Source organism: Cebidichthys violaceus, unplaced genomic scaffold (genome assembly GCF_023349555.1).
Source record: "Cebidichthys violaceus isolate CVI_PGR_0920_01 unplaced genomic scaffold, fCebVio1.0.p SCAF_35, whole genome shotgun sequence".
Taxonomy (NCBI): domain Eukaryota; kingdom Metazoa; phylum Chordata; class Actinopteri; order Perciformes; family Stichaeidae; genus Cebidichthys; species Cebidichthys violaceus.
The window spans coordinates 1,945,716-1,960,623 of NW_027176539.1; the positions used below are offsets into that span (position 1 = coordinate 1,945,716).

Consider the following 14,908-nt stretch of genomic DNA (forward strand, 5'->3'; position numbering starts at 1 on the left):
CATGGTTTTAGTCTTGATGCTGACACACACCTGGTCGTCTCGCTGCCTCTGATGCCACAGGAGGCCGTGGTCTTCCTCTTTGTCTCCGTGGAGCGTTGGTGTTTGTTTGGACGATCAGACGGTTAGTTCTGGTGTGGGTGAAGGAGCTGCTCCAGAAGGTTTCATATCACTTGGTTTTCTCGTGATTTTTGGATGCTGGGAGGATTTCCGTGATTGTTCTCATCACTGAGCTCTGAGGGGTGGAACCTGGTCCTCTGTCCTCTTCAGAGTGTCCTCTTCAGAGTGTCCTCTTCAGAGTGTCCTCTGTGCTGTGGGACGAAGAGCACAGGAAAATATAAATATATATATATATATATATATATATATATATATATGTGTGTTTTTTATTCCCTCTGTAAACACCTTTGACTCTAATAAGTCAACTAAATGAAACTCATTTTAAATCTTTCTGTATTCAATGCAAATTAGCACACTAAAATAAAGAGTGCCTCATTTGCATATTTAAACGTACAATTTCAGAAAACTTGCGATGCAAAACCAGCATTGCGTTGCTGTGAGTGATGTTTATGAGTGGTGTTGATGGTGTTGAAGTGATACGTTGTGTTCATTGTGGGTCTCTGGAGTGACACATGGGTTGTGTGTACGGGGTTCAGACCTCCTCCTCCTCCTCCTCCTCCTCCTCCTCAGTGTGAGTGATGTCCATCCTGTCACTGTTTATTTAAGTACTGTATGTTGAGATTCGTTGGCAGTTTCTGATTTTATTTTGTCATCTGTTCTACCAAAATAAAAGCCTCCAGCTATTGTGAAAGTATTTCCTAGTTTCTGGCTCATCAGTACAGTGTGTTTGTGCTTCTAGTGGACACAGAGTCATGGGATGTTTGTTCAGCTGATGTCCTGTAGTAAATGAAACGGTCCTTCATTCTGTGTTCCTGCTGGTCGTGAGTCGTTGTTCTGTTTAACGCAGAGACCTTCAGGGACCATCGGGCTTCTTCAAGCGACCCGGTCCCTCTGGAAACACGACCCGGTCCTCCGCTGTAGAGTCACAAGAGAGGTCCATGTGTGAGGAACACCTGAGGAACATCAGAGGCAACAGCTGTCTCTGTGCTCCACCGGAGAAGAACTTTATCGTTGTTTTTTTGTTTTTTGTCATTTTTGGGGAAAAAACTATCAAAAAGTACCACGTCACGATGTACTCTGTACTCTTTACAGAGTATTTGTAATCCATTGACCAGGACCACTGTGTCTGCTGTCTGTGTCCACTGAAGAAGAAGAAGAAGCAGCTCCAGCGCCCTCTGCTGTTTGAATACAGAGTTGATAATAAAAGCTTACAGCACCTGGTATTCCCTGGCGGTCTCCCATCCAAGTACTGACCAGGCCCAACCCTGATTAGCTTCCAAGATCAGACGAGATCCGGTATGTTCAGGGTGGTATGGCCGTAAGCGAGGAAGCAGACCACCAAAGGGCTTTTTATAGAGTCTGCTTTATGTTGATTATTATTATTATGTTCATTAGTGATTATGTTTAATATTTAGTGTGTAGCTTTTAAAGGCCTTAGTTTCACACTTCGTTTTAATAATTGCAACAACAACAACAAAATAAAAGTAGAATATTGATAAAACAGTTTTACTGTGATCTCCATCGATGAGCTCGTCTGTGTTTGGTGCTTCATTTGAATCACGTTGACGTTAAATAAACACGCGAGTCTCCGTTGTATGACGTCACGCGTCGTGATTAATGCACGTAGTTCACAGTTACGTACATGGACTGAATATAAATATATATATATATATATAAATATATATATATATAAATATATATATATTTATATTTATATATATATATATATATATATATATATATATAAATATATATATATATATATTTATATATATAAAAATATATATATATATATATATATATAAATATATATATATATATATATATATACACACACACACACATACATACATACATATATACATACATACATACATATATATATATATATATATATATACATACATATATATATACATATATATATATTCAAGACGCCTAACGTCTCTGTAGTCAACAACTGTCAAATCAAATAAAGAAAGTACACATCAATTATATTTAAAAAATTTATTATTCTCTGTTTTCAAATTTAATTGATGGATTATAAATAATACATAGAAATACTAGAAATACATAAATAAATGTTCTCCTCTCATTTCAAGTAAAATAAAGGCTTCATCTAAAAAATAAAATAGAAAAAAATGAATTTTTTAAAAACTTCATTTTAGAAAAATGAATGGAAATGAAAAAATTTGTTCTTCATTTTTGTTAAACATAACTGTCTCCTTCAGCTGGAGCGTTCGGGTCCTCGACTCTCAGCTCAATCTCCTCTCCTGGTTCTCCCTTCTCTCCTTTATTTTTATTTTTTTCTCCTGCAAGTAATAAAACCAAAAATTAGAAAAGAAAACTGTCATCAATCACACTCACACATCACTGGCTGAAGTCTATTCAAAACACACTCGTGCTCTGCTGTTGTACCTTCTTAGGTGAGCGCTCTGATTGATAAATGTATTCTTTACATTTTGAAACGGCAAGACACACCAGAGAGAGACCAGGAAGATAACTTCTATCATATCGTATCATATTCTGTAAACCTAAACTCTAATTAAACGAGAAGCTCACCCAAAAGTGAAAGAGCTGGAATCTCTTTACTGAGGCGAGTAAGGAACACGATCTTCTCCAGCACCCAGCCCAGTGCTATTGCTGGAGTTAGTCACTACAATCAATCAGAAAAAAGTTGAGGAATATGTGACTTACTCTTAATGCAGTAGATGTAGATGAAGCCGGCAATGATGACGATGATGATGACGCCGACGATGCTGCCGCCGATGGTTCCTGGATCACTACCTGAAGGAACGTGGGAGAGATGTTCATGTTAGAGCTTCACTGCAGACTTGTAATACAACACCAATCTGTTCATCCATCCACGTTCTCTTCCAGCTGCTCAGGGCTGCAGGGCGCTGCTTTTGGGAAAGCAAAGAAAACACATGATTGATCAGCAACGACGACTCGAGTCCCACCGACGGTACAGTCAGTCTTCACAACACTGTGGTCGTTTACTTTGCTGCTTTTCTCCCCGTATCACTTAAAGACGATTCCACCGACATACATGCAGTACATGTTCTTCTCTGTATGGTGATATAGTTATGTAGATGTGTGTGTCGTCTGCATAATGATGATAACACACTTTGTGGTTTTCCATAATCTGAGCTAGTGGAAGCATGTAGATGTTGAACAGAAGAGGCCCCAGCATTGAACCTTGGGGAACACCACATGTCCTTTAATCAGCTCTGGTGTGTAATTATCTACAGACACAAAGTATTCTCTGTCCTTCAGGTAGGATTCAAACCAGTGAAGACCTGGACCAGAGAGTCCCAGATGTTTAGTCTGTCTAGTAGTGTGTCATGGTGGACCGTGTCGAATGCAGCACTGAGATCCAGTAATACTGAGACTAAACTTCTGCCACTGTCTGTGTTTAAGTGGTGTAGAAGAGCGAGTTACACTTAGTCCTTCAGTTACCTTGCTTGTCTTGGTCTGAATTCCCATCAGCATCTGTCTGATTGGGTTCTGTCTGGTTGGGTTCTGTGTGGTTGGGTCGTGCGGTGGTGAACGGTTGATGAACTGTGAAGAAATGAAAAAGGACAATCACACATTAATCACATCCAAATCCAGACGCATTTCAGTGTTTTCTTTCACTTCCAGTGTATCTGTGTTCTCATCGTGTCGTTGAAGGAGGTCTTCATTTATATTTGAATTGAAATGTTTATTTGTCTAAACATAACAACACCATGCACTGATACAACAACTAGGCCTGTCAGACAGAAACAAATAACATTAAAATAAAATGAAGAATAATAAAAAATAAAATACATTCATCACTTAAAGGCAGCTACAAGAGCCCACCTGTGTGTACTTACCATTGAAGATTGTAGTACAGGTGGTGTTGTTGACGTGAACAGTGTAATTGTATGTTCCAGGATATTGTAGTTTTATCAGAAGTGAGAACTTCCCTAGAGACCCTTCTTTAGGGCGAGGAGCTGGCTGATTTTTGAACATCTTGTCCCGACTGTCTTTGTCTACTTTTCCCTCACGGAACACATACGCATCTACACATTCGTTAGCTGTTTTACAATACAACCCCTCTATAGTCAGGGTTTTGTTGACATCAATTCTGGGCTTTGTTGAAAACCATAGAGTCTTGGTTTCACCAGGTTGACCTTCCATGTCTGGAAAGCATCGCAGCTCAATTGCTATAAAAAGAAACACAAAATATATTTGACATTAAGCCTTTGAGTCGTTTACATCTAAACACAAAACACACAGTCTGCATGGTTCTAAACTCCACTACAGAAGCTCTTTGTGTTTATAGTTATTATAGATATCATTTAATAATCGCTCACTAAATATACAGCGGCGGCACAAAAAGACAATGAATTAAAGAATCAACACGGCTTTATTATTCATATGTAAACAAATAGTCATGTAGACTCTATACTATTTCAATGCCAACAACAAATGTAACTTTGAGAACATTCCTACAGGGATGAGTGTATTATTATTATATATTGTTATTATTATATATTATTATTCTTATTATTATATATTATATATTGTTATTATTATATATTATTATTATTATATATTATTATTATTATATATTAGGATATATTTGCAGTCGAGAGCCTCGGCTATCTCCCTATAAGACACATATATAAGACATATATATTCATGTTACGGTGTGTTGGCTGCAGTGGTAATGGGACTAGCAGCTTCAGAATAACTTATAACTATAATAACACAGCTACTCTAATTAATAACTATGTATCAAACAACTCTAAATACACTGACGGACTTATTATTGTGTCCTTTGACTCCACTGAAGAGGTGCAGGTCTTTAACGCTCCTCTGTGACTCGCTTCCCTGTAGCTGCATTCGCATCTAAACAATTAGTGGAGTGATTATCTTTCATTGATTATTGTTACTCTGATCAAAGTACCTGCAGCTCGACAAACGGTAGCCACACATGAAGTCCCGCCTGCTGCTTGATTTGATTGGCTGTGCCACTTGTGACGAGTGGCGCGATTCGACGCATGGCGCCCTAAAGTTAAAACATATTTAAACTATGTATTACTCGTCTAAAAACCGCCTGAAGGACGCGACTCAAGGCGCAAGAGAGGGGCGCGCGCGATGCGCCCCGTGCCGAAGGAAAACAGTGGTTCTGCGGGCGGCGCGCACGCATCTCGGTGTGCGCGCGGGACGGCAAGAACTCACCTGCGATCGCGGCAAGTACGGAAAAAAGGATCAGCCCTGGTCTAATCTTCTCCATCGATCTCTGTAGCAGAGCGCTGGGGGAATGGAGGTCTTCAGGTAAGTTACCTGCGGTCACTTTCCCGTTGTGAAAAGCGCTTTATGCTGCGCCCGCAACAAACGCTGAGACTGACGCCCGCCAATTTTTCAACTTCGGCAAAAGCAAAATGACGCGTCGCGCGATAGCCTATCAGCGTTGAGATGACTGACTACTCGGTGTCCGAGTTTGATTGGCTACTGCGATGTGTCGTGAAGAAACAGGAAGTAAACAAGTCGATCCCCTCTCCTCTCTTTCACGGAGTTTCTACGGTTTCTTTTGAATGAATATAACCGGAACCGTTTGCTGGACATTGCACTACTCGTTCGTGAGGCTGCGGTTGAGATTCAGAGGACACTTAACGAGGACCAGAGTGAATTCGCCTTATTCGCGTCACTTCGCGTGTACTCACGTCCATTCTCGTCTTTGCATTGAAATTTGCTCCGCGTTTGGTGTGAACGCGGCGTATATGAATCCACAGACCTTGTTGTGAGCGGCTTCATGTTGGAACTGTGTATTTACGACAATAGTCTGTGGATCATCGTCAGTAACCGGGTCACCGTTTCTTGAACGAGACATCGCTGTTAAGACATTCAAATCCTGTTTGCGCACCACAAGCTCAGCGCTACATAGCCCCATTGTATCGGCGATATCCGTGTAGTTTGAACATGAAGAGGAAGAGCTTTGTCTTTGAAGCGTTACGCGTTAATTCGGTACGTGCTGTCGCGTGGGAGGCAGGTTGAGAAGCAGCTGCTGAAAAGCTCCAAAACAAACAGCAGAACATGAAGTAGAACAATGGCAACTGTTCCAGTAATATTCAACCAATACACCATTGTTTCCACAGTCTTGGTTTGTGACGTTTGGAATAGAAAAACAAAAAGAAGTGATTGTGTTATTCGGTTGTCACTTTGTCCTCTGAGCTCAGGGTGGAGACTGTCCTCTGAAACCACAGGAGAGGAACACAAACATGGCGGCTGTCTCCCTCTGCTGATGCTTTAGAAGAAACTCAATGTCGATGTAACTTGTTTTCTTCTTTTCTGTATTCATCCGACAATCACGAGATGCAGTTTAGAGAGAAGTAGAAACGAGGTAACATATGAATATGCTCTAATATATACAGTATGACCACAAATACACAAGTGATAACGTGGATTAGTGAGTTATCGTGATTTGAAACAAGTCTGGGTTTTCTGTTGTGGTTCTGTGAAGTTTGCTTAAAAGTGATCTGAAGCTGTCCTCTTGGCATCTAAAGAGCAGCTCATCAAAGTGTGCTGGACCATGAACACAACGTCTTTACACAAGACTCTATCTGTACCATAAGAGAGGTGGATATCAGTGACTGTGATTTGTTGATTGACTTCATAGTTAAAAAGCTGCATTAATGTCTCTGTTTTTAACCAGACATTAATGTCACAATATCACATCAACAAACCCACATGTCTACTACAAAACACTGTTCCTTCTGGAAAGAGTTCAGAAGCATCTAGAGGGCCTCTGTTGTGGCTGGTTTGATTCTGTGGTCTTCACTGGACAGGAAGGGTGTGAGCTGGGAAGCAGGAAGAGAAGAAGAAGAAGAAGAAGAAGAAGAAGAAGAAGAAGAAGAAGAAGAAGCAGCAGCAGCAGCAGCTCTCTCCACTAAACCTTCTCTGCTCTGGTTGTCCTGCAGCTCGAGCTGATGCTGATCATCTACTGGAATGAAGAAGAGGAGCTTCAGCTTGTGACATTGTAGATATTCTGGACAGTATAAGTGTGAAGAACGCAATATTCTTATATTTGTATTATTCCATTTTCAAAAAATTGTGTATTTAAAAAAAAAAAAATGAATAAATTGAAAGATACATTTAAAAAATGAATGGATCAATGTAAAAAAAAAAAGAAGAAAAAATTCTATATTTAAAAAAAAAAATATATATATATATATATAATTTACCAATTAATTAATGCATACATTTATTTTTGGTATATACAGTATATTATTAATTTATTTATTAAGTCTTTTTTAAATTTTGTCAGCTTCCATCCTCTATAAAGTTGATGCCGACGTGCTTTATTAATAATCCTTCTGTATGCACTGAGCAGTCTGAGGACTTTCATCTTTAAACAATGTTAAAATCATTATATTGTTTGCGGGCGTTCGAGGCTCGCGACCGGAACATCCAGGAGAGCAACTTCGACCGGGTGAACTTTTGGTCGGTGGTCAACGAGGCCCTCTGCTGTTTGAATACAGAGTTGATAATAAAAGCTTACAGCACCTGGTATTCCCAGGCGGTCTCCCGTCCAAGTACTGACCAGGCCCGACCCTGATTAGCTTCCGAGATCAGACGAGATCGGGCGTGTTCAGGGTGGTATGGCCGTAAGCGAGGAAGCAGACCACCAAAGGGCTTTTTATAGACACTCATCAAAAACGTCATGGTATGTCATAAAAATGTCCAAAAAGGTCACAATATGTTAAATAGTTCATGGTATAGATTATAGAGTCTGCTTTATGTCAACAGATGCGAGATATTTAGTGATTATGTTTAATATTGAGTGTGTAGCTTTAAATAAAGAAGACCTTAGTTTCACACGTTGTTTTAATAATTGCAACAACAACAACAACAAAATAAAAGTAGAATATTGATAAAACAGTTTTACTGTGATCTCCATCGATGAGCTCGTCTGTGTTCGGTGCTTCATTTGAATCACGTTGACGTTAAATAAACACGCGAGTCTCCGTTGTATGACGTCACGCGTCGTCACTAATGCACGTAGTTCACAGTTACGTACATGAACTGCTCCACGTGTGTTTGACAGCATTAGTTACTGATTACTTAGCAGATTATCATTCTAAGTATAGTGAACTAATACATGATGATGTGTTATTACAGTAAATGAAGTGATTAAAATGAGCTGCAACATTAAAGTGAACACATTAACACCTCAATAATTATATTCATAATGTATAATATTCGTGCATCGTGAGTACTTTTATTTTTGGTCCTTAAAGTTTATTTTGATGCTCAATTTGTTGTACTTTTACTTCAGTAAGACTTTGAGTAAGTACAATTTGAATGCAGGACCTTTACTATTTACACCATGTGGTGGTATTAATACCTATTTGTATGAATACAGAGATGAGTAGACTCCAGGTGTCCCTCCAGAAGAGGCTCACTTGCTGCTGCTGAAGCCGTGGTGCGTCTGGTTTCCTTACACGCTGTCACTCACGCCGTCATTCCAGCGGGTTCAGTCATACCAGCCCACGCACAGGAAGATATTCATTCATGACATTCTGATTCTGTTTGCATCTCAGTGATGGATGGAGATGAAGAGCCGGAGAGACGATGCTGAGTATCTCTGCTTCAAAGCTACATGTGCAGCGCTGTGAGTAGAACGGGATGCTACAAGGAAAAGGGTAGAGGAGAGAGGAGAGAGGAGAGAGGAGAGGAAGAAGACTGAATCCCAAGTGTACATTCTGTCAGATGGAGCTGAAGCAGGATCCTCACATTCACACGGGGTTCCCTGGACTAACAGGGAAGAGCATCCACTGGCCTGGTAAAGTCTTTCCCTTTACAAAGACCAGGACCTGGAGCAGGACACGACCTGGACTGAGTTCCAGAGGTCTGATGATGATGAGACAGAAAAGAAAGAAAAGAGGAGTGTTTTGTTGTGTATATGTCTTTGCTCATTTTAATAATTACATTGTTTTTATTGTATTCATTATTATATTTGCTGTACATATTTGTGTTGTGGGCTCTGTTCAATGCTTACTGTCCCTGTTGTGTTTAATACATATACTTTGTTCACATGTCTCATTAATAAGTGAATCATTACAGTGAACATTAAAAACTGCAATATAATAGTTTAATAGCCATAAATAAGTCAAGTAATCAGTGAAGTTGAAGACACATGAGCGGCTTTGACCCCACTGAGACTCAAACCTGCGTCCAGAACCTGAACCAGCGCTGTGAACGTGGACTTTGAGCACCTTGGACAGCGTTAATGATGCTGCAATTTCATTGGCTGTCAGCGTACGCCACCTATTGGTGACCGGCCCTGTGGGGACGATGGGCGTAGTGATACTGAGAGTTAAACCACATCTGTGCAGCTGTTTCTTCTTCTGTGGTTGAATGTCATCTTCAAGGATGCTGCAGAGCCAATTTACATGAACACCAGTGATCTACTGTATGTACATTTATATGTATATGTATACATATATATATATATATATATATATATATATATATATATTCAAGACGCCTAACGTCTCTGTAGTCAACAACTGTCAAATCAAATAAAGAAAGTACACATCAATTATATTTAAAAAATGTATTATTCTCTGTTTTCAAATTTAACTGATGGATTATAAATAATACATAGAAATAGTAGAAATACATAAATAAATGTTCTCCTCTCATTTCAAGTAAAATAAAGGCTTCATCTAAAAAATAAAATAGAAAAAAATATTTTTTTTAAAAACTTGTATCTTGATTTTAGAAAAATGAATGGAAATGAAAAACTTTGTTCTTCATTTTTGTTAAACATCATAACTGTCTCTGTAAACTATATAATATACAATCTCTACACATCTCATGAACTTCCTGCTCTAGCTCAGTGTGTGTGTGTGTGTGTGTGTGTGTGTGTGTGTGTGTGTTTGTGAGTGTGTAGTTGGTTAGAGCTTGACAGAGAGAACAGAGGTGAGCAGCAGCATGATAATAAATTACATTAAAACATTTTACAATTACGTCTTTGTAACAGAATCATATTTCTTTGATTTTTTATATTTTCTTCAGCTGGAGCGTTCGGGTCCCCGACTCTCAGCTGAGTCATCTCCTCTCCTGTGTCCTGGTTCCCCCTTCTCTCCTCTCCTGTGTCCTGGTTCCCCCTTCTCTCCTCTCCTGTGTCCTGGTTCCCCCTTCTCTCATTTGTCCTTTCTGTGAAAAAGTAAGGTGTGAGTACTTCACAAGGCAAGTAATAAAATGAAAAATTCAAAGAAAACTGTCATCAATCACACTCACACATCATTGGTTGAAGTATATTCAAAACACACTCGTGCTCTGCTGTTGAACCTTCTTAGGTGAGCGCTCTGATTGATAAATGTATTCTTTACATTTTGAAACGGCAGCCTTTCTGAGGCGCCCTCACTCACTTCATCCTGGAGAAACAAGTGTCTCCTTCACAGGAAAGTGAACGGGTTATGGATCAATGTAGGGTCCATTAGTTATGGCTGTGTATTATATCTGTTCATATTGGGAGCCTACCTCAGGTTGACCACGGGTGGCAGTGTGGATCAGTGTGGATCAGTGTGGATCAGTGTGGATCAGTGTGGATCAGAGTGGATCAGTGTGGATCAGTGTGGATCAGTGTGGCAGGTAATTGGTATATGAGGCACAGGTGCAACAGAGAGGTAAAGATGCATGGGTAACGGGGAGATCACACGGTCTTTATCGCACGCAAGACACACCAGAGGGAGACCAGGAAGATAACTTCTATCATATCGTATCATATTCTGTAAACCTAAACTCTAATTAAACGAGAAGCTCACCCAAAAGTGAAAGAGCTGGAATCTCTTTACTGAGGCGAGTAAGGAACACGATCTTCTCCAGCACCCAGCCCAGTGCTATTGCTGGAGTTAGTCACTACAATCAATCAGAAAAAAGTTGAGGAATATGTGACTTACTCTTGATGCAGTACTTGTAGATGATGACGATGACGATGATGATGACGACGATGCTGCTGACGATGCTGCCGCCGATGGTTCCTGGATCACTACCTGAAGGAACGTGGGAGAGATGTTCATGTTAGAGCTTCACTGCAGACTTGTAATACAACACCAATCTGTTCATCCATCCACGTTCTCTTCCAGCTGCTCAGGGCTGCAGGGCGCTGCTTTTGGGAAAGCAAAGAAAACACATGATTGATCAGCAACGACGACTCGAGTCCCACCGACGGTACAGTCAGTCTTCACAACACTGTGGTCGTTTACTTTGCTGCTTTTCTCCCCGTATCACTTAAAGACGATTCCACCGACATACATGCAGTACATGTTCTTCTCTGTATGGTGATATAGTTATGTAGATGTGTGTGTCGTCTGCATAATGATGATAACACACTTTGTGGTTTTCCATAATCTGAGCTAGTGGAAGCATGTAGATGTTGAACAGAAGAGGCCCCAGCATTGAACCTTGGGGAACACCACATGTCCTTTAATCAGCTCTGGTGTGTAATTATCTACAGACACAAAGTATTCTCTGTCCTTCAGGTAGGATTCAAACCAGTGAAGACCTGGACCAGAGAGTCCCAGATGTTTAGTCTGTCTAGTAGTGTGTCATGGTGGACCGTGTCGAATGCAGCACTGAGATCCAGTAATACTGAGACTAAACTTCTGCCACTGTCTGTGTTTAAGTGGTGTAGAAGAGCGAGTTACACTTAGTCCTTCAGTTACCTTGCTTGTCTTGGTCTGAATTCCCATCAGCATCTGTCTGATTGGGTTCTGTCTGGTTGGGTTCTGTGTGGTTGGGTCGTGCGGTGGTGAACAGTTGATGAACTGTGAAGAAATGAAAAAGGACAATCACACATTAATCACATCCAAATCCAGACGCATTTCAGTGTTTTCTTTCACTTCCAGTGTATCTGTGTTCTCATCGTGTCGTTGAAGGAGGTCTTCATTTATATTTGAATTGAAATGTTTATTTGTCTAAACATAACAACACCATGCACTGATACAACAACTAGGCCTGTCAGACAGAAACAAATAACATTAAAATAAAATGAAGAATAATAAAAAATAAAATACATTCATCACTTAAAGGCAGCTACAAGAGCCCACCTGTGTGTACTTACCATTGAAGATTGTAGTACAGGTGGTGTTGTTGACGTGAACAGTGTAATTGTATGTTCCAGGATATTGTAGTTTTATCAGAAGTGAGAACTTCCCTAGAGACCCTTCTTTAGGGCGAGGAGCTGGCTGATTTTTGAACATCTTGTCCCGACTGTCTTTGTCTACTTTTCCCTCACGGAACACATACGCATCTACACATTCGTTAGCTGTTTTACAATACAACCCCTCTATAGTCAGGGTTTTGTTGACATCAATTCTGGGCTTTGTTGAAAACCATAGAGTCTTGGTTTCACCAGGTTGACCTTCCATGTCTGGAAAGCATCGCAGCTCAATTGCTATAAAAAGAAACACAAAATATATTTGACATTAAGCCTTTGAGTCGTTTACATCTAAACACAAAACACACAGTCTGCATGGTTCTAAACTCCACTACAGAAGCTCTTTGTGTTTATAGTTATTATAGATATCATTTAATAATCGCTCACTAAATATACAGCGGCGGCACAAAAAGACAATGAATTAAAGAATCAACACGGCTTTATTATTCATATGTTAACAAATAGTCATGTAGACTCTATACTATTTCAATGCCAACAACAAATGTAACTTTGAGAACATTCCTACAGGGATGAGTGTATTATTATTATATATTGTTATTAAATATTATTATTATATATCATTATTATATTATTATTATAATTATTATATATATTATTATTATTATATATTAGGATATATTTGGAGTCGAGAGCCTCGGCTATCTCCCTATAAGACACATATATAAGACATATATATTCATGTTACGGTGTGTTGGCTGCAGTGGTAATGGGACTAGCAGCTTCAGAATAACTTATAACTATAACGTATAACTATAATAACACAGCTACTCTAATTAATAACTATGTATCAAACAACTCTAAATACACTGACGGACTTATTATTGTGTCCTTTGACTCCACTGAAGAGGTGCAGGTCTTTAACGCTCCTCTGTGACTCGCTTCACATCCCCGGCTCCTGCTCCACTAGTCTCATGTTGATGTGTCCTTGAGCAAGACACTGAACCCCAGAATGTGTCCCGTAGCTGTGCCTGCGGTGTATCAATGTGATGGAATGTGACAAAGTTACCCGGAAGTCCCGCAGTGATTCGACGCATGTCTCTCGAAAGTTACAACATATTTAAACTATGTATTACTCGTCTAAAAACCGTCGGTGTGCGCGCGGGACGGCAAGAACTCACCTGCGGCCGCGGGAAAGAGGAGAAGAAGGATCATCCTTGGTACGAGCTGCTCCATCGATGAGTTATACCTCCACCTGTACTGACCGGGTGACAAGCTTCCGTTCTTCTCCGGTGTATGTGTATGTGTATGGGTTAGGGTTAGGGTTAGGGTTAGGGTTAGGGTTAGGCCACTCCCCCTGTGGCTGACGCTGACCGGCGTATAAACGAAGCCTTGACAACACCGAAAGTTGATTTACTTGATTTGTATTATTATTATTATTATTATTATTATTATTATAGACAGTGTTCTGCCCTGAATATGTTTATACGTGCTTAACTTAACTGTTAAGTTAAGTTTTATTTTGACACCTGTAATGACGTGAGAAGCAGGAAGTGGGAAGTGGAGAGCTGTTTAATCCACAGCAATCCTTCGCCTGTATTCCTCTCAAAGCAATGCTGTTCGGGTTTTATGTTCTTCATGTGTTGAGCGATTAAGAACGGTAACTTCTGTTTGGTACATGTGAACATACGGTTGTTTATATTTATCCGTTATTCATATTGCAGTCAATTAAGACAATTTTTCTGCCCTGGCCCCACAGTGGTGGAATGAACTCCTCACTGACGTCAGCACAGCGGAGTCGCTGCCCATCTTTCATCAGGCTGAAGACTCACCTCTTCAGGAAGTGCTACCCTGAGCCTTCCACTCACCACTTATTGTATTCATACTAGCTTGTTGCACTTATTGTATTGGTATTACTTATAGCACTAACTGTTTCTCTTGTTTCTGTACTTTGGCTCTGACTTTTGCTCTGCTTCAGGCTCTTAGATGCTTGTTTAAAGGAAATGTACTTATGACTTCTGGTGACTAGTAGTTCTTTTGATTACCAATGTTGATGCACTTATTGTAAGTCGCTTTGGATAAAAGCGTCTGCTAAATGACTGTAATGTAATGTAATGTTAAGATGTTTTGTGTTTTCTTTTCTAGTTTCACTCTGATTCAACGTCGTCAACCTGATTTAACCTGTATGAAGTCAATAAAGGAACAGGCACGCTCACATTCCTGTGGCTCTGGCTGTTTATCTATGTCAACACTTTGGAAGTAAAACACAGAGAGAGGACAGTACAGACAGAGTACGTGTTTCTTTGTTTGTTTGTACATGAAGCTGTGGTGTGTCTTCTTTTCACGGTGTTCCGTGAGAGGTGTGAGGAATTTTAAGTTTTAAAGCATTCCTAGTGCTGGATATTATGTGTCACAGTGTGGTTACTTGGGAAGTGTTAAACCAAGGAGTGTGGTCATTGAATGTATATTGAGTGTCTGTGATGGGGGTTTGAGGAATGACAGGAGGTGTAAATCTGCGGGGGAGGAGGGTAGTTCACTGAGGTGTCTGCCCAGGACAATGGGTCAGGATCCAAGGAGGAGCCCATTGGACTTCAGCCAATCGTGGAGCTGATCGATAGGTTGAGGAATGTAACT

The 14,908-nt window shown here is 40.1% G+C and overlaps 2 protein-coding genes, 1 long non-coding RNA gene and 2 other non-coding genes across 7 annotated transcripts; 1 reads left to right on the forward strand and 4 right to left on the reverse strand.

Annotated features, from left to right (window-relative positions):
* Nucleotides 1-1,322: 1,322 nt before the first annotated feature.
* On the reverse strand, nt 1,323-1,441 carry LOC137883889 (5S ribosomal RNA). Its single transcript, XR_011104633.1, has one exon. It is a non-coding gene; the product is annotated as a 5S ribosomal RNA (ribosomal RNA).
* Nucleotides 1,442-2,244: 803 nt separating this feature from the next.
* On the reverse strand, nt 2,245-5,492 carry LOC137883786 (uncharacterized). 2 transcript variants are annotated; one of them, XM_068725417.1, is made up of 5 exons: nt 5,329-5,492; nt 3,975-4,307; nt 3,577-3,678; nt 2,815-2,904; nt 2,245-2,429 (listed from the first exon to the last, which is right to left on the reverse strand). In XM_068725417.1, the coding sequence occupies exons 1-5, from the start codon at nt 5,381-5,383 to the stop codon at nt 2,326-2,328; spliced, it is 684 nt and encodes a 227-aa protein (XP_068581518.1). In that variant the 5' UTR covers nt 5,384-5,492; the 3' UTR covers nt 2,245-2,325. The 2 variants fall into 2 exon arrangements, with proteins under 2 accessions (XP_068581518.1, XP_068581519.1); XM_068725418.1 differs by lacking the exon at nt 5,329-5,492 and adding an exon at nt 4,910-4,970.
* Nucleotides 5,493-7,641: 2,149 nt separating this feature from the next.
* LOC137883886 (5S ribosomal RNA) lies at nt 7,642-7,760 on the reverse strand. The gene has a single exon (XR_011104630.1). It is a non-coding gene; the product is annotated as a 5S ribosomal RNA (ribosomal RNA).
* A 1,931-nt stretch (nt 7,761-9,691) lies between these two features.
* Nucleotides 9,692-13,561, reverse strand: LOC137883773 (uncharacterized). Of its 2 annotated transcripts, XM_068725399.1 has the most exons (6): nt 13,456-13,543; nt 13,153-13,305; nt 12,221-12,553; nt 11,823-11,924; nt 11,058-11,150; nt 9,692-10,311 (listed from the first exon to the last, which is right to left on the reverse strand). In XM_068725399.1, the coding sequence occupies exons 3-6, from the start codon at nt 12,525-12,527 to the stop codon at nt 10,103-10,105; spliced, it is 711 nt and encodes a 236-aa protein (XP_068581500.1). In that variant the 5' UTR covers nt 12,528-12,553; nt 13,153-13,305; nt 13,456-13,543; the 3' UTR covers nt 9,692-10,102. The 2 variants fall into 2 exon arrangements, with proteins under 2 accessions (XP_068581500.1, XP_068581499.1); XM_068725398.1 differs by lacking the exon at nt 13,153-13,305 and having other exon boundaries at nt 13,456-13,561.
* A 293-nt stretch (nt 13,562-13,854) lies between these two features.
* On the forward strand, nt 13,855-14,489 carry LOC137883829 (uncharacterized). Its single transcript, XR_011104607.1, has 2 exons — nt 13,855-13,934; nt 14,034-14,489. It is a non-coding gene; the product is annotated as an uncharacterized lncRNA (long non-coding RNA).
* Nucleotides 14,490-14,908: the final 419 nt, after the last annotated feature.